The 19453-nt window shown below is 36.7% G+C and overlaps 1 protein-coding gene across 4 annotated transcripts in view; it reads right to left on the bottom strand.

Annotated features, from left to right (window-relative positions):
* Window positions 1–19453, bottom strand: part of PTPN4 (protein tyrosine phosphatase non-receptor type 4) — a 107385-nt gene that overhangs the window by 59619 nt on the left and 28313 nt on the right. For 3 of the 4 annotated variants that reach the window (XM_033064578.2, XM_033064580.2, XM_042779444.1), the window contains exons 2-5: window positions 9529–9683; window positions 2965–3072; window positions 181–223; window positions 6–84 (exon numbers count right to left, since the gene is read on the bottom strand). In XM_033064578.2, the coding sequence (XP_032920469.1) occupies window positions 6–84; window positions 181–223; window positions 2965–3072; window positions 9529–9683 (385 nt within the window). Of the gene's footprint in view, window positions 1–5; window positions 85–180; window positions 224–2964; window positions 3073–9528; window positions 9684–16000; window positions 16025–19453 lie in introns of those variants that run through there. The other variant, XM_033064579.2, reaches the window with a different exon arrangement.

Raw genomic sequence — 19453 nt, 5'->3', positions numbered from 1 at the left:
CATACCTTGTATATTCTTCTTGGAGCTTGTTTGGGTCACTTACAAAAAACTTAACTCTGAAGTTCAGACTGTGAGGAGATCCTCCTATGGTCAAGAAAAGTTATTTCTAATTAATCAGGGCACCCTGGAAAAATAGCATAATAACAATAGATGAAATGACGAAATACATACATTACTCACTTTTTAATTGTTTCCTGATTGGTTTGTTTGGATCCAACCACCTCTGGAAAGAGACAAATTATAACACCAACTTCAGAAAACAAAGTGCAAATCACAGCCTTATACATCAAGAAACTGGTGCTTTTCTATTACTTTTTACTTGATCTTTTACCAAAATGCCTCACTAGTATACACAGGCTTATTACTGATTCTGGAGATATCACCACTATCATCAACTGCTACTGCTCTTCTTTCCCCAAGAGTAACCTCTCTTGTCCAGACACCTGTTTCACAGCAGTAATTCTTTGAGTTGCTCCTATCATTGTCATGGGAGCCTGAGAGGGTCAGAACCCAACTATGCTGTGTTTAACAACTGTCAGCTACTTCGTGAGAGCTCGCTACGGTAGTGAAGAGCTGTAAGCAGGCTCATTTACCCAACTCAGAAGTTAATTTGTTGAACTGCTTCCAGTACTTCCAGCTCTGGATTTTGTGGGTCTGGAACATCCAGGGACTGATCCCACTGGCTCAAACTGTCAGCCTGAGTGTCAGCATTGGCACATCACTAACTGAATCTTGGAAGCAAGAGGTTCAGCACAGCCTCCTGGATTAAGGACTACAGAATAATTTTACTGAACAGTGTCAAATCTTTATCATTTCTACAGGAGATCACTGCTGTGTACAGGCAGAGCTTTATAAAAATCAGTGTGGCAAATTTCAGATTAAAGTATGGCTGCCTGGAAAGTTCTGCCAAGTTGTTTAAACCACTTGCCCATCAGCAATCCAACAGTCTCTGTACACACCAACACAGTCCAGGTAACTCCTAAGTCTATCTTTGGTATAAATACTGTTCAATTCCTTGTGCTGCCTCCACAAGCCTCAGGAAATCAGTTCCTATGCAGTGACAGACACCTAACCCAGTACAGCATGTAACTCCTTCACAGTTATCACAGGGCTTTTAATTTTTTTTCAGGTGAGGGAGGAGGAAGCAAACATACAAGTACCTGAGCTACCTGGCACACATTATGGATCTGTAGTCTTGTGTAATTTATTAATGAGGAATAACAAATAATGATGACTAGCTCCACATGCTGTATCCTTGTAGTAGTTAAGAGGAAGTAGAGTGTGATACAGCCTCAAAAGCAGTTATCTAAAAAAACCCCACGTCATACAGGATCAATTAACTTTTAAGACTAAATGTAAAAAACATATAGAACACTCCAGCCAGTGATATATATGAACTTTACATAAGAACCTTTCAAAACATGTTGAAAGATCCTTGATTTTTGCTTTGATATGAATATTATAAAAACCACAAGGATTCTGCAATTAATGAGATCCATATTAAACACAATGCTAGAGGTTTCACACTTAATTAGCAGAATCCTCTTTCCCTCATCATCTTTATCTGCTGCTGCATTAACTACATCTTAGCAATATTCTGCCATGGTATTTCACAAGTAATTGGAATATTTGTCAACCCAATATGGTTTCCTTGTCCAAAGGAACCAAGTGTAAATGTGTATCAAAGCCTGAAATTAGTCAAACTCATACATTCTTCAAGCTTGCATGACTAATATTGGTAATATTTCTTTTCAGCTCTGACACATTGTTTTCATGGCAATAGATAAGTGCTGAAGAGACAAAATGTTTAGAAACAAAAAAACCCTTTAAAGTATGTTATTGTATCAAATACCTGTCAAGTCATTTTTCCAGACTAACCCTTAACTAGATCCTTGTATTACAGTGTTGTGTTCATCTGCTTCCAGACAGAAAAACTAAAAGAAAGAGAGTTTCGAAGTCTATCCTTTGGGAAGCCAAATAAACTTCTGAATGTCAACTGAAATATTGAGCGATATTCAATTAAATACTTCTTAAACAAAGCTGAAAAATAATTCAGCCTTTTCTTCTGATTTTTCAACCTGAAACGAAGTTTAGAATAAAAATATTACACAGGCAGTCCACTAATGTCTTAAGAGAACTGTCAACAAGTGAATGTGACTGACTTTTGATGCAGAAGTTGGGAGGTGTTGACCCCATCACAGTGTTGCAATATAATAGGAATTAGGTAAAGAACTGTCTTATAAGGAATAATACTTTGCTAAATTGCACTTTGTAGAAGAAGTATCGACCATTTCATACTTATGAAAGAAAATATCCAAGAAAGCCTTCTTCAGGCAATCAAAATCCCAGTAGAACCACTGTAACTAGTGCAGGGAATGTACATTTACATCTCTTGGTTTCTACTCGTGATTTACAAAGTTTCAGTTGTGTAGAATTTCCTTTCAATCAAGCCCATGAACGATTGTAATTATAGTTCCCAGGGAATCCCTTCTTTGTTAAGGTGGGGGGATGACTGCCCTATCAGATACTGGACTATCTGAAGCACTATTGAAAGATCATCAGGTATCTGGGTCAGAAGCAGAAACTCCATACATGAGAATCAAAAACTCCCTGGTTATTCTGTAAATCCTAATGACAAAAATAACCACAAAACAAATTTAGAACATATTTACTATTTTTAGCAACAATAATGCAATCTACTAAACAGATACAGCAAAATAAGCAATAGCCTTTCAAGATATTACTTCATAAGCACAGAACTCAATATTTTACTCCAAACCTGTGAATATTAACATGCAATTTTATCATAATTACAAGATGATATAGACCCTTGCAAATGACACAGCTGGGGAAAATGGCACAATCCTGCAATGGTTTCTATTTACCACTTTTTAAATAACAAAGTACAGTGATGAACATGATTATGAGTTTTAAAACTGTACTTATAAAACTGAGTCAACTTACAGGGTTATCAGTAGATTCATCAGCCAACTGTAAACCAAAGTAATCTCTCTCTGTTAAATCGAGATGCTTGAAGACTACGTCCAACAGAACTTGGCCCTGATCATGTTTCTGCAGAGAACAAATACAGAACTTTGCTTTAATCAATACATCTATATAACTGGACACATAGTTTTCAGGGAGGTGGTGCACATATAAATTCTTTCAGATGTGCTCTAGCAGTGCTATTTTAAATATCACAAAGTGTATTCCAGCAGCACTATTTTTAAATGAGCTTCATCTCTTTTTGAAACATATGTAAGGAAATCATTTTTCTTCTCTGTCATTTTCTGACAGTAAGAACTTCTCACTTCTCAGCTAGCTACATGATTATTTCTGAAAGCCTTTCATTAGCCAAATTTGATATTTAAAAGAAGCACAGAAAAGGAAAAAGAAGTTCAGGAATTAATAAAGAACATGGTGCAAACAAGACCCTTATTTGGGTCACTGAATTAAAATGTACAGGTAAAATGTAGAAATTATTCTTCTATTCTGAAAATCTATTCATGACTCTAAATGAAGCAGCATATTTAAAACGTTTCCAAAGTTTAACAGCAGAGACAGCTGAAACAGCCAAATATCTACCCAAGTATCATTTACATACTTTCTAAGATAGCATTTACTCTAAATGAATTAATTCAAAGTAACTGAGTAACAGTAACACTTCTTTTCAGAGTCAAGTGAACAAACCTGATTTCTAGTACAGGGACAAATGTTACCCACAAAATGATATAAAAAGAATCTGTAGTTGTTAGTACCTAGCAATTTTTTGTCTAACCTGAAAATACTGCCAACATAGTAATTGAAACTCTGAGTGTGTCATTATGACAGCACTCAATAAATACATTTAGTGAAATCTGAAGGGAGTTTCCCAAAGTAGTTAAAAGTGTCATAGCGTCTTGAAATACAAAAGACAAGCAAAATTCTGCAAGAACTGTCAAACAAGAAGAAATATGAAAGAGATGATTGATTCATTTTCCACCTAGATTTTCTACTTTTGTCACCAAGCAGAAAAGCTTCTAATAATCTTCTAAGTGCCAAGTATTATTGCAGCTATAGTGGATTTGATACATCTTGTCTTGCTTACTGTAGGCATTAAGATATTTTAGAGTTTTAAAACAAAAAAACCTACTATTCTGCTCTCAAAGGACCCTGCGTTGCATAGAGATCACATAAGTTTACCTTTACAGTTGTTAAAAATGGAAGTATGCAACTAAAAGATCAAGATAAGTTTACAAGAACTTCATTAATATCCATATGAGAGAAAAATCTACAAATCTACCTTCAGACATCTGTTAACATCTAAGAGCATCCTATCAAAACTATTTTTGTTCAGATGAAATTACATTGAAGCTGAATAAACTGTCAGAGGCAGTTATTTGGGCCTAAAAACTCCAAGAAGCAGGATAATTTATTTCACAATAATAAAAAAGAGTAGAGAATAGTTTTCCACAAATTATGCTTGAAATAATCCCAGGAGGACAATCATATCCATAACTCTGCACATATCTTTAAGTTGAAAGTACATAAGGGATATATTTCAGGTCCCATACAAATTTGGCTAAATTGAAGTGACCTAAGAATTCCTGTATTTACTTTGAAAAAGACCTTATTTTTTTTAAATGATACAGAGAAAATTTCTTATGAAATGTAGGAGCACCATTGTTAAAAAGTCCACCACTGAATAATTTACTTTACAAATTACTAAAAACAAGCAAAGAAAAAAACCAGATGTTAACACAAATGTAGAACAGCATAAATGCATTTTTATATACAATCCAAATATAGTCACTTTAATTTTTACTAAATTAGGAGTTTCTGTTATATTTTGAAATAAACCAATAATCAGTACAGTTTTTACAGCAAATAAAGCTAATTTTAAAATTACATAGCAACACTAATTGCCTCTTGGCATTTTTCCCACATAGATTTAAATCAGAACACAAACTAAGAACTTTTAACAGTAACTGCCAGAAAATAGGAGATGTCTGGAACCTAGTTTAGCCTTGCAGTTACCACAGCTAACATGGTACTTCCTCTAACAACCACCTCTGTAGCTTTCTTCCAATCCAATCTTGCCAATGTGTACTGTTTCTTAAACACCTGAATAGATGTTTTCTAATGAAAAAGCTTAGAATTGGCTGATTAGTTTGAATTAATACAGAACATCATTCCACAACCGCAAGGAAGGTTTTTTCCTGCAACTGAGCAGCAAATTTGGTAAGAGAAGACAGGTTTCAACATGAAGCATTTGTTTGGATCACAATGTTTTACTCAGTGCAAAATAAAGATAATGATCTAGCAAAACCAGACCTTAGCTTAGCCCATCTCTGATACTTATGTAATGATGCTACAGCTTGCCAAAGCAGGTGAAGGTCACAATTCTGCTTGTTGAGAAAGATCCAAAATATTTGTAATACTTTCATAACATTGAACAGCTGCTCAAAATTATAAAAAGTATGATAGCAAGCTTAAATATTTGATTTCTTTTTTAAAAAAAATCAAATGAAATAAATGTAGAGGAGCATAAAAAGAAACTTGCTTTGTTGCTACAGAGACAAGTTAAACATTATTTCCTCATAAAACACAAAATAATGAAAACATGTATGAAAAATGGGAACTACCTAAGACAAAACCACAGGAGTTAAACACAAAAATGTCCTTTTTTTCTGAATTGAAGAATAAGAGGGTTATATGTACTTACTAGTCTTTGCTGGAGGCAGAATGTCTCACAAATTTTGGCCTTTTAGGACAAATTTGACGTAAACACCAGACATCAATAGGTTAACTGCATTTTAAGAATTATTTATCATCTAGTACCACTAGACACATACAGATTCATTTTTAATTGCAAAATCATTGTCACTTGTTCACAAGCAGCATGTGTGAAAATTCAGGCAGACACGTGCAGTTACACAGGTTTGATGCCTGCTTACCAACTCCCACCCTCTTCTCAGTCTGCATTAGTGACATTTTGGTTTTGCAGCTGCCAACAGAACTGGCTGCACCCACAGCAACCACCACAAGACACTGCTGCCTTGTCAGCCCAAAAAAATTTGGACTTCTGATGACAGAGGAAGGGGATGACAGGTTCTGGGCTTTCCCAGAGCAGGTTACAGCTCTGTTGCTCACATTTTTGTGGGAGGCTGTGCTGCTCCTTCACTACTGACAACACAGAACCTTCTCCCTTGCAGCTAACCACAGTGTCTGGGCTGCAGCTCCAGGAGGTGCATTCCCTGAAACTGTACAACTGCCTCCTTTCCTTCTACAGCTGATGCCACTATTTTTTTTAATTTTTTTTTTTTTGTCAAAGAAAAAAGGGCAAGTATCTAAATAATGCTGAAGATTAAATTATTAAAAATTTTAACTTCTAAAATGACAGAGGGGTAGTATGCGGGTTTTTTGTTTGGTTTGTTCTTTTCTTGTTTGGTTTGAGTTATTTCAAAGGTTTTTAGACTTCACTTTCATTAGAGTGTAAATTCATTAAGTTTGAAGAGAGTTCTGGGATAGTAAAGTCTCCAAATGGACACATTTGTCCACAACCATTAAACTTGCTCACAGAACAACCTACCCCATCTACCTTGACTTAGTTTTCCTTCAAGTTTAGTGTTAATCCCATATCTATTTATTGGCTGTCAGGGAATATAAACCAGCCTGCATGGAAAATATATAATTTTAGGTATTTAAACAAGTAATCAAAACAAATTAAAGTAATTTGATCTCGAAGACACAGTTTTACGGTAATGCAAATCATCCTGATCATGTTGTTAACTCATGTCAGCCTTCCTTCTTCCAGCTGCCTCTGCCACTGAAGTCTGCTTTTCAGGACTGAAGGAGGGTTTCTTCATTTGGTAAGCAGCGCATTTTAGAGAAAGGGTTTGTATTCCTCAAACACATGCAAAGGTTAATTCCAACTGATTCTTCTGCCTGGAACCAATGCAGCCTTTCTCTGGTGGCAATCCACGGGGATTATCTGGTTTGATTTGTTACGCGCTCTACAAGGTAAGGCTTAGCACAAAGGTGCCTTTTTTGCAGATCAATGGAAAGGGCTGGTTGAAATGTGAACTTAGAACATCACATAAATTATCAAGAGATACTGTCTGTGATCAGCACTTTGCTGTTGGAGAAGGAACAGCATTTGAGTACAGTTTTATTAACACACCACTGCATCCTCCAGATGATTAAGTTTTACAATCATTAGCATACAGAATACCTATAGCAATCACCAGGAGAAAAAAAAAAGGTGCTAATTTATTTGATGTTATCTTTGTTCTTCCTATTTTGAAAACAATTCCATAAATATTTATGGCTAAGTATAGTGTCAACCACAATAAAGTAAAACAAAGCTATAAAACCTGAGAACCTGTATAGCATGTAGGTTACATTTGCTACAAATGAATACTTTATTACTCCCTATTTGTGAAAAAACAGATTGAGGCTAAGACATTAGATCAAGATGTTCAGCACCAAGGAACTTTTTATTCCCTAGACTCAGTTTTAATAGACAAACTTGCAGGCTGATCTGTATAAGCAGTAAAGCATGATCCATGCAACTAAAATATTTAGTACACTAGGGAGGTGGTAAGAACATATTACATAATTTTTTTCTTGGGAGAGACAGAACAGACATTTGAGGATTTATAGCTGGTGATTCTGCTTTTCTGAGAGGCTCTAGTATCCTCTAAAAACATACAGCTTTTGAACACCTACATCAAAAAGAAGCACATCTCCCACCTACTGCCCAAAAATTACTCCTTATTTTTCCCAAGGCTTACTTTCTTGATAAGAAAAAACTAGAAGACAGATACTTTAATGGAAAACTCATGCACCTAAAAGCAAAGATGACAACATTGAGAATTGCTTATGCACTTCTAATGCTTTACATCCAACTACATTTTGCACATATTGCTTTTTGGCAGGCAGTATAGACTGGGAAACTGCTAGCAAGTATGAGAAGTTAAGTGATACAGAAAAGGGGAAAGGATATAGAAAAAATTATCCCAGAAGGGAAAGGAGGCTTGATGCTAATAAACCAGTCTTTAAAAATCTGTCCCACAGTTTTATCATACAAAATTCCCACACTTTACTACTCAGAAGTCTGGAAAAATTAAGTATTTTAAAAATGAACTACAAAAATGCCTCAAGAGAATATTCTAAACCCTTCCATTTTGACTGACATATCTAAAACAAATAACCACCAGATCTGCCTCTGAACCTTAAGCCCCTGGATGTTGGATCCTTGCAAGTTTGTGCCAGATAACACATTTCACTTCTGATCAGCAGCTGCAGGCTCTAACCACTGATTATGAAACAGAAAAATGCAATCCCTCGCATAAATCTTCCCTGAAACATTCAAATATATCAATATCCTTGCTGAACACTGGGTATCAGAGTTCAATATAATTACTGAACATCAGAACATTTTCAAATGATCTGAATTAGATTTGTCCACACAGATTTGACAATTGCTTCACTTTCTCCCTCACTTCCCACCTCAAGTCCCACTGCCTTATTTGATACTCCTACACTCCATTTGCTGAAGTTCAATTTCCTTTTGAAAAATTTTAATTATTATGCCACATGTTAACTTTCACCATCACATTATTCAACCTTTCTCCATATAAGTCATAAATTCTATAGTTTTTAAAGTAAAAGTAGAGCTCTACTACCACAGGAAAACCTACAGCTTCTTTCCTGTTGAGTTTTGGTTCTTTTCACAAATGACTTTAAATGCTTTAATGTTTTCTTGTGAGGTCCTTGCCTATTTTTCATGTTTTGTTTTTTTTTCCTCAGGAAGCTGAAAGAAAGGGTGGCACTTGTTTAATATATACACAACACCATGAACACTTTCATTAGGAAAGGGGATGAATAACCTATTTTAAATTCCAGGTTCATGTGTAAAAGTTGTTGACTTTTTTCCATTAACAGTTCTCAGTATTCAGCAACCAGCTTTCCATTTCCCTTCCTGTCATTCTCATTAGTGTAGTAGAAGGTGGTGAGCTTAGGTGAGGAAAATCACAGAACAAGACTATTACCTGAGAAAAGCAAAGAGCAGGGAGATACTCTGAGATGGCTGCAGTGACCAAGTATAACCATACAGGTGACTGAACACAGTCAGCTACACAGCTATGGGAAGAGCTCCCACTCCAACCTGACTTGTGTTCAAAACACAAAAACCAGAATGCAGCAGAACAAAAGCTTCATTCAACTCAACAGCAAAACTGTCCTCCATTTGCACTGGACAACTTTAATCCATGAAGAGAATTACTAGAAATAATTATGTTTTGTACATTTGATTTTGAAATGAAGATGTGTTAGTAGCATAGAGGATGCCAGAATGACTAAGTTCCCAGTAACACTGTGCACGTGTACAAGCATGCCTGCCTGAACACAACTTCCCCTTTTATTCTCTACTTAACACTGTTTGAAACTCAAACTCCAGCCACACAAAGGCAGCAAAGTAAAGCAGGCTCAGGGTATTGATCTGCAATAAGCTAGATATTGGTTTGCAGTAAGACCATCACTTACATTAACTCTGAAAGCTTGTACAGTGTTATCCAGGAGAAGAATGTTGCAGACCACCTCCGTATGCTGCCTGTCTCGTGCCAGCTCAGATGCTCGTACATTGTAGGTTCTGCCAGCAGGCAATCGGAAACGTGCGGTCATTACTGTCCACACAGGGTCTGCAGGCAAACAAACAGAACATTTAAAAAGAGCCAAAAAATGCCAATGCAAGAATGTCTCTCTTCAAAGAAAGGTAAAAACACAGCATTATTTAAAAACTTCATTACAGACAGAAGTAAAATGAATACTAAACTCACAGCAGCCAATAACAAACAATGTCTTACATGTTACAACACAACCTTATGCCAAAATACTCAGTCCTTTACTTTCTGCCCATTGTCCACACCCTCCCTATTTTAAGGTTGTTTTGTGGGTTTGCTGTTTCTTCGTTGGGTTTTTTGGTTTGTTTTTAAAGATTCACAACATTTTCAATTTAAAAAGCACTGTAATTGCTGGGCATCCTGGCTACAGCTTCTTGATATTAGATGCAGATAAGTAACTAACTTCAGTGCAAAAACGCAAAAGATACTTACATAAAAAGTTTCATATTGAAAAAGAAAACAGCAAACACACAAGACTTTGGTGCATTATTCTGCAAGGCCTGTTCATTCACTGTAAAATCATAACACATGAGAATGCACAGTGGTAACAAAAACATTAGCATTCTTTCTTTCCTCCTTTTTTTTAAAATTACAACATGAATAATTCAATGTTTGTCAAACTACAGAATCTTCTATGTCAATTTAGTTGGATTTACACATTTAGTTTGGGAGCACAAGCAATTCTCATCTTCTCAGCAAGCAACCATGATGATCATGAGTCTATGCCCTGTGCTGAGAGCCAATGAATAAAAGAATTGACCTTCACTTTTCAAAACTAAATTCTGATGATTATCGTCCAGTCCCAGTCCAGCAAAGTCCTTATGTGCCCACCTGAAGCTATCAGCTCTATCCAGTGATACCAGCTACTTTCTCAAGTGCCTCACAGGATCAGGGCCTGTGATTCACTTAATTACACACTCAGCAAACTCTTTCTACATCCTTTGACAAGAGCGTAAGCAAACAGAAAGTTTCATAACTTAAGCAGAGAATATATTGAGACATAAAATTAAAATACCCCAGGGATTAGCAAAAGAATAGAGGTATATTCAAAACCTAATATAAAACGATAATTTCCTTATCTTGCACAAGATTATGAAGCCTTTAAACACATCAACACATTAGCTTCACATTTGAGGAGGGGGACAAGAGCATATGATGGTCAAAAAAAAAAAAAAGGAGAATTTAGCAGAGGAGAGCAAACATTCTAGCAGTGATTAGAGAGCTTGCATGGATCATAAGAGGTATCTGTGCTCCAATATACACAAAGGAAGAGGGAGGGGTAAGAAATTAAAGATCAATCCCTCCCAAATAGGTGGTAACTTAGATACATAGGCTCTCATGGAGTGGAAGATCAAGAACCAAGCTGGGACTTTGTTGTTCAATCATCCTCCTGAGCAACTGCCCTAAAAATTCCTGAGGTATTTTGCCTTTCTGGATCCCATCTTCAGCTCTTTAAGTATAACCACACACCTGAGACAAAGAAATCTCCTTGATGATCATCCATCCTTGCAAAATGCTTGTTTTGACTTACTCAGCATTTTCAGATTAACAAGTACTTGCTTCCTCACCAGACATCTTTATTTTGGCTACTCTGTCACTGGTTTCAGAACTGAAATGCTGTAATAATGTACAACTACAGCAAGTTTATTTTTGTTTTTGCTAAACCAACATGACAAACTGAATGATACAGACACCAGATAAAAGCCACCAGCTGCTAAATTTATGACTATGTCTTAATGACAAATATATGAAAAATTGTGTCACAAACATTAAAACTTCCAAGTAAAGCCTAGAAGTCCATCTGACAAGTCCTCATGGAGAGGCTGCTTCTGCTATACCTTCTACAGATCTCAAAAATAAAATGTGGGAGAAAACCTCTAAACACCAATGAGGAATGGAACCTCCACACCAGTGATCTGAGCCAACCACGTAGCATTGCACAAACTGTTTTGCCACACAGACGCAATTTAAGAGCCTTACTAGTTATAATGGCATAAAGGTTGGCATTACCAATACAGCTACACAACTGATAACTACAGTCAAAATTCCAGGATGGTATTTGCTGCTGAGATGAAACTAAAAAGGTTTCAGAAAAGCACACAATTTGATTAAAACCAGTTCCTCCATACTACAGAAACAACCCCATGACAGATGTAATATACAGTGATTTGAAAAAGTAATAAATGAACTGATGCCTAGAGAGGCTACCTGGAACAGAGGCTACAGAGTGTTAAAGGAATAAAGCAGGTATTTAATAAAAGGCCTTCAAAGAATACACCTTGGGCAGTACAAGAGCATGGCCGTGGCTCTACCCAAGATGGATGCAGAATGGATGACTGGTCATGAGTTTTCACCCTTTTATAAGTGTTGGTCCATTTACATATTGGGGTTAATTGTCCAGTTACAGCTTCAGGTTATGAAGTCCCATCCTCCCAGATTGCTCTCCTCAATTTGCTGCTGTTTGCACTTTTTGTGCCTGAAGCTACAAAGATATCCTTGGTTCTTAGGGTGGAAAAGGATTATTTTGTATAACCAAACTGTGAAGAGAACTTGCTAACACTTTATATGAAGTTCAGAGTTATATACTAATGCAGTACAGAATCTGGAAGATATGAAAGCTGAAAGTTAAGGCATCAGAACCAAGAAACACTGAGTGTAATATTCAGAGCACTTTCCCACAAATACAAACACTAGTGTACAAAGGACTGTTCCACTTTCAAATAAGTACTGCAGTCTTCATAAATCCATTTGGTAGTGAGCTAGGAGAGCCTAAATCAACAATACACAGTTTTGCAGCAGAGGGGGAAAAAAAAAAGACTTTTAAAAAGTTAGAAACCATAATGTTTTACAAGAAGAAAAAGGTAAGTCTCACCTTTTCTCCTGTTCTTTCCTTTTTCTGTCTTATCTGCTGATCCAGAAAAGACCAGCAATACTTTATCCTTCCTCATCACTGCTCTAGACTAGAAAACTGGGTTTTAGATACCAACAAATCCGTAAGAGTGAGCAAAGAGAAAGTCATCCCTTAGTGACCCTTAAAATCCTTTAACACCACGAAAGCATTCATTCTATCCCTTCAATAGACTCAGCCTGCAGATCTATCAAGGCTCTTGATGTAACACAGATCATCTTTGCTCCAGCCAAACAGAAAACATTGCATAGTTGCAGACAGCGACTGGATTTTTCTCAATGCACATAAAATGAATGTATCAAATTCAAGAAAGAGGCACTGTATTATAAGTTTGCTATGGAAACAGGAGCAGCTATATTGGGCCAGAACAACAGTTCATGTAGCTCACAGACTGGAAAGGCAACACCTTCTCCACTCTCTTTAAGGAAGAAAAACGAATAGGACACACACACTTCTCATGCTGTTCCACAGTCTGGAGTTTAGCATTTTCCTGGTATGAAGCTCATAGTCCCACCATGCTGGACATCAGCCATTCATCGATGTTTTCTTCACAGACCTAAGAAACTATGTTTTGTACTTTCAGATGATGCAATGAAACATATTCCATGTCCCACATTAAATACATGTAGCTGGAACAACCATCTCATAGCAGACAAGTTTCTTGCATGAAACAAATAGGTTTTTGCAACTACAGAGCACAGTTTTACAAGTATAATGATGGAAACTCTGAAATGCATCTACAAAATGGAAATAAAACAGCCATGAAATAGACAGGAAGTGACAAAAGACTGTCTTCTGCAAGCCACATTCAAAGTTACACTTTCCCTATATGTCAGCAAAGAAACCATGGAAGTATGCAGGGAATATGTTAAAACACCTTCACCATCACATGCTCTTTCAAAACTACTCCTCCTTCTAAGATCTGCCAGGTTTATTACACAGAACTGCTTTGTGGCCAATCACGTGCACACAACCCATATTTAAACCTCTATCAGTACATGTACACTTAACAAAAAGGACGCAGTTGTTAAGCACAGATAGACCCTGCAATTACTGGTTTTACTGACACACTTATTTTACAAGATAATTGGCCCCAAACTGCACCCATATCATCTTTGTTGCTTCTTTCTTTCAGAAATACATGCAGCAAGAACACAGATAGTATTATGTCTCCCAAACACATATTGCCATTCTTGAAAACTAATAGTGAGATGGCTATTGCTTGTAAGGTTACAAATTAGAGCTGATTTCCTAACAAATATTGACATATAAAATGAGAAAATCTGATAGAAATTCAGCTACACTCATTGCATACTTCTGCAATAAAAATATTATAGCTAATGTTAGGAGCAGAGGACTGCTTTAAGCTCCAAAGTAAAATCTGCATACCCAAAAGAAGTAGGAGTGAAAACAAAAGCTGAGACTTAATAAAAAAAACCAGTTTGAGAACAACTGGCTTAAACAGCAGGTTAACTGAAGCAAGGTACTACTGTGTGTGCATATCCACATCATGGGCAGTACCATGGCCACTTAATGCTGAAATATTTTTACACATGCAAGTGGATTATTTAAACTGGACTTAATCTTTGCATATGATGATGGTTTTCTGCTTATAATTTTTCAATTCCTTCTGCTAAGCATGTAATACTTAGGTATGTGAATTAACAATCTAAAGAACATGCTGCTACAGCAACTGGAGAAGGACAGACCTTGTGCAAAGTAACTCCACTTACCTCTCAGGTCTGTGGAGGGAGTAAGTTCTACATTTCCTGCCTGAGCTCAGGTTTCAAGTGGTGAAGCAATTCCAGGGAGTGTTCCCTATCAAAGGGCAGAACATTCCTGCAATACTGGCTTGGTTAGGGCACTAAAGAGCATACAGAAGCTTCACAAGTGAATTTTCGGCATCCTTTATTCTTTTATGTAAACGTATACAGTATAAAACAATTTGCTTGGGCTTACAATAAACTAACTGATTTTAAGCAGCTTAATAAATAAGCAGTTGGTTAAGCAGGTAATTAACTGAAATTTAATTTATCCAAGAGTGCAGCCAATTTGCTGACTTGATGCTAACTTTCTTTAAAAGAACTCTTGATGTAATGTGCAGAAAAACAACCACCTTAACACATTACTACATGCACATGTGCATGCAAGGACATGAGAAACTTCATTTTTCATGGCTCATCTAAAGCAGCTACAGAAGCTCATGCATTGCCAGATTTCCATTTGTTTAGGAGCTCATATTTTAGCAACCCAGAAGGCACAGATTTGCACTGTGGCCCACCTGCTCATTTGGGTCCAACACAGTACATGAATTTCCTACAAGTAGTAAGAAAGTAGGTCAGACTCACAGAAGACCCACGTGCTTATAACATGATGCAGCTTGAATAGACTAAGTAAAATGCAGACCTTATTGTTACTAAAATTATCCAGACAACTTAATTTTATATATATATATCTATAAAACAAAAAAACCAAACTTTTTAAAAGCACAAAGACAATTTTGAAGGTTTAAACAGAATAATACAACATATTGCAATTCAGACAAATACTGAGGTACTCCTAGAGCTCATCATTATATGTTTATTGAAAACACATTAGTGACACTACATTAAATGTTTTAATCCAAACTAGTTTGAAAATGCTAAACATTAGTGGTCGTGCACCTTTCTCAGGGAATTCCAGAAATAAAAGGTTCATATTTTTTGCCTTTCAAAAAATTTGTTTTGAAAGCTTTCAGCAATTCTGATGCAGTACCCAGCTGTAGAATATTGCTTACAAATAAAAGCAGAGCAGAAATGAATTTTTATTTCAGTGAATCAACCCATGCACTACAATCCTGACATTGTTCCAACAAGAGTTGGACTCAATGATCCTTGTGGGTCCCTTCCAACTCAGAAGGATTCTGTGATTCCTTCCTGCTTTATGCTGACCAAATAATGGAAAGTATCTAGCAATCATTAAAGTTGGTATATAAACTCTGACTTATTTAACTTTGCAGTCACCAGGTGCAACAGCATCATTAATGATTCCAGGCTTTATCAAACCCTTTTGTTTTGTTTCTAAGTTCATTTAAAAACAATTATATATAAATTGATCACATTCATTCTACTTACTGAAGATAACATACTCCTGAAAAGTTACGGCCACTTACTAAACTTTCTAAAACTTCACTGAAAAAGAGGGATAACACTCTTTTTACTGTTTTTTACTATTTTTACTGTTGACCAAGTGGGACAGTTACTGTGACTGTACAATGTAACTACAGCCACTGGTTCTTCAGTGCTACTACATTCCCAGACAGTCTGGAAACAGAGCACTGGATACAAGGAGATACTGGCTTTGGAAGTTAGGAAGCTGAAGTTCCCAAAACCTCTGCAACTTCTCTCTGCTGGAGGGTAACCAGACTGTGCTCTCTTTAGCCTGATACCTGCACGGGGCTTGGCAGCTCCCAGACTCCAAACTCTCCTGCTGCTGGGTCAGGGATTCCGGCATCCTTCCTGACAGCCTGGCCCTGAGCACTCTCCACGCTTCCTGTGTGAAAACAGTACACAAGTTCAGCTGATCTGCAGCTGCTTCTGTACATTCCTCCAAGATCTCTACTATCTCTGTAGCTGCTTGAGCAAATCCCTCCTGGATGCCAGAAGTACAGAACAGTAAAGGAAAATCCTACTGCACTTCTGAAAGCCACAAAGAGAAACATACTCATGCTCTCCTCAAAACATCCATTATCTCACCTGCATTTCAATGAATGAGCTACTCTTACATCCTCCTTTTCCACATCCTCAATCCTCAATTGTAGGAAGAGCCAAATCAACAAAAAAGAACATTACATTTTAACGTGTATATGACAGTTTTTGAAAATTTTGGGCCCCAAGTTCAACAGTTGACAGAAAAGAAGTTGAATTTAGCCCCTCTCCTCCACCATCAGCTTCTCCTATATATGAACCAGTAGCAGACAACTAATTTAATATTCTAGCCACTTACTCAGATAAATTTCTAAGGTTATTAATGCATCTCATGAACATGAGGATTTAATGGGATCGGCTGTGGATTTCAGTGTAGTCTTGATGTCTAAATTAATAAGCATTCTCAGTTAAAAAGTTACTCAAGGAAATTTTTTTTAAACTAAGACCTCCTTGAATGCTTTTTATCTACTTTTCTGAAAAGGGATTTCAAATTTTAACAACTGTTGTGTGATATCAAGCAAATTTTCATTGTTATAATCACATAATTACTAATACAGACAAATGTTAAAGATGAAGCACCTTGCTCTGTCACTCCCAGATTTTCATACTATCTAACATAAAAATAATCATTAATGAGCGTTCAGTCACTCAACATAGGATGTGTTAGAGACAGCTGGAGGCCATACACCAGAACACAGCAAATTAGTGAGACAGTACTATAGCTTGCTACTGTTTTCTCTGAAAAATAAACTATTTGGACAATTTGACAATTCCCTTCCTTGCTCCTCCCTGCCCCCAAGAAGAAGGGCACAGCTAACAGAGAAGCCTATTATAAATGACACTTCTATCTAATTAAATGTCAATACTCATTACGCTTGAACTGCATGCGCCACACTCACAAAAAAGCCTCTCAAATTCAGCTGATCCCTTTCTCTGTTTTGAGTGTGAAGTAGGACAGTACAGGAAGACTGGTATCTGCTTTGCTTCACTCCTGTATGCAACATTTCAGGAAACACATAACAGCAAGATAAAATTCCCTCGAGATTACAACACATACTGGCACTTTAGGAGCAACATTAATAATAAAAAGTTCTTAGAAACCATGCCATCAACAATGACAATTATTTTGAACCTAAACCCTTTATATCCTCCCTTTCTGTGCTCAGTCATGTTTCACATGCAGACAATAACCTTTCTATCTTCACTATTCAGGACTCCAGATGAGATAACAGACTGAGAAGATATTAAAACTTCTTTGGCAAGGGAAAATGGGAAGTTTCATAGAACAAGTCACACATACATTTGAACAAGATGTGTGAAGAACCCCACATGAGGTTTCAGAGATTACTTTGAGCAAAACAGTAGAAAAGCTCTCTATAATATTGAATGCACCCATACACACCTTAAGGACCAGAAAAAACCAGCACGTCTATCCCCCTATCAAGCAATGGGCTACAGCTGATCTTCAGGAATCACTTGATCACAGTGTGACTGCTTTACAGAATGGTTTGGGGAAGCCACACCTTGGCGAGAAGAAACAGAGAGAAGGCAGCCGAGCCTAGAAATGTCTTTAAATAACAATACTGGTATCATGCAAAGCCTGTTATATGAAAACACAAGTTGATGGCAAGCAGCAGCTAGAGCAGTGCCAGCTTTGAGGCAGCAATGCCGCAGAGAGGGAAGAGGCCCCGGGGCAGAGCTGTGGCCACAGCCAAGGCCAGGCAGCAAACACGCACAGGCACCACAGCAGCAGCTCACACTCCTGCAACGAGCCACTGAGGATGGAAACAGCAAGGCTAGCAGGGAAAAAACAAATTAAATCTAACTTTATTTTTAAAAAAGCCAACTAATCCCTGTGGAAGGGCAGATAGCTGAAGCAGTCAGTAAAGGATTTGGCTGCCAGGAAAAACAAGAACAGGAAGAGGAGCACTGTTTAAATATCACTAAATGGTGACTTCAATTACCCTCCTATATTAAAAAAAATTATATAAATTAAAGAAATATGCAAATGTATTTATAAGACATAAAACTTCCTTGTATCCTAGTATACTGCTGTCAGTTCATGATATCTAGAGGTGTTTATCACATGTAAAGATTACTAGGAATAAATAGAAAAGTTTTCCAAGTGAGTTCCACCTGTATTATTTTAAACTCAACTCTATCCATAATCTGCCCTTATTTGAAAATAGCATTAAAAATGGTAAACCATGACCTTCACACAGATGAATACTACATCTATCTCTTCCCATTTGTGGAGCTGGATCTCTTATTCTTGCTTTTATGACTCAATGCTATAATAAGATGTAATAAATGAAGACTATAACGAAACATTACTAAAATATCATGATAGAGACTTCTCAAAATAAATCTGCAGTACTTTTAAAAATCTGTTCTTAAATTAGGTTAAATAGATTTAAATACATCTTTCATTAAAGGGGAATCTGGCTCTGATACAACTCTAAGATCAGGAAGCCTAAATATTTACCTATCAAAAGAAAAAAGAGCTGAAATCAGTGCACGTTCAGACAAAGTACAGAAGTACTCCGTAATAACAGTTTAGCATTTAATATCTTGCTTAAGTGTGGGGGGCAAAGAACATACATCCCCCACCTCAAAAATGTCCAAATCCAAATTTCTTCCTACAGTTTTCCTCAAAGGTATTCAAGGTATAATTGAATTTGTTTCCCCTTTGTAATGTGACTTAAAAAAAAACATTTCTTCACCTATTAAAAAAAGGACTTTAAATTCTTTACAGACCCAGTAGAAAACAAGAGCTCCTCAGTATATAAAAGGAGTCTTTTAAATTTTTGAGCTTTTAATGACAATGCACAACTGCCTGTAGCTAGAATAACCAAGAACAGTCCATTCATGACACTAATTATTAACAGCTCTAAACTTGAGCAACAGCCTGACTACACATGCTGAATAGAGGAAATGTAGCAAGTGAAAATTAGGTTTTGATTTCAGCTTTTCCATCAACAAATAAGAGGGTTTTTAAAACACAATTTAAGAAATCAAAAGGAGAAAAGTTACGTGCAAATAACTGATGGTCCTCAACAGCTGTACACAATTAAGCAGATAAAACAGGTAAAACACCAAATGATGCAAAGTTACACATTCAAATTTGGTGTGACTGTAAATGAACACAAGTACCACATCCTGTATGTTGTATAAGCCTCAACCACAATTATCTG

This window comes from Catharus ustulatus, chromosome 7 (assembly GCF_009819885.2).
Source record: "Catharus ustulatus isolate bCatUst1 chromosome 7, bCatUst1.pri.v2, whole genome shotgun sequence".
Classification (NCBI taxonomy): domain Eukaryota; kingdom Metazoa; phylum Chordata; class Aves; order Passeriformes; family Turdidae; genus Catharus; species Catharus ustulatus.
Note: the sequence above shows the minus strand (reverse complement) of the source record. Positions and strands in the feature narration are given on the sequence as shown.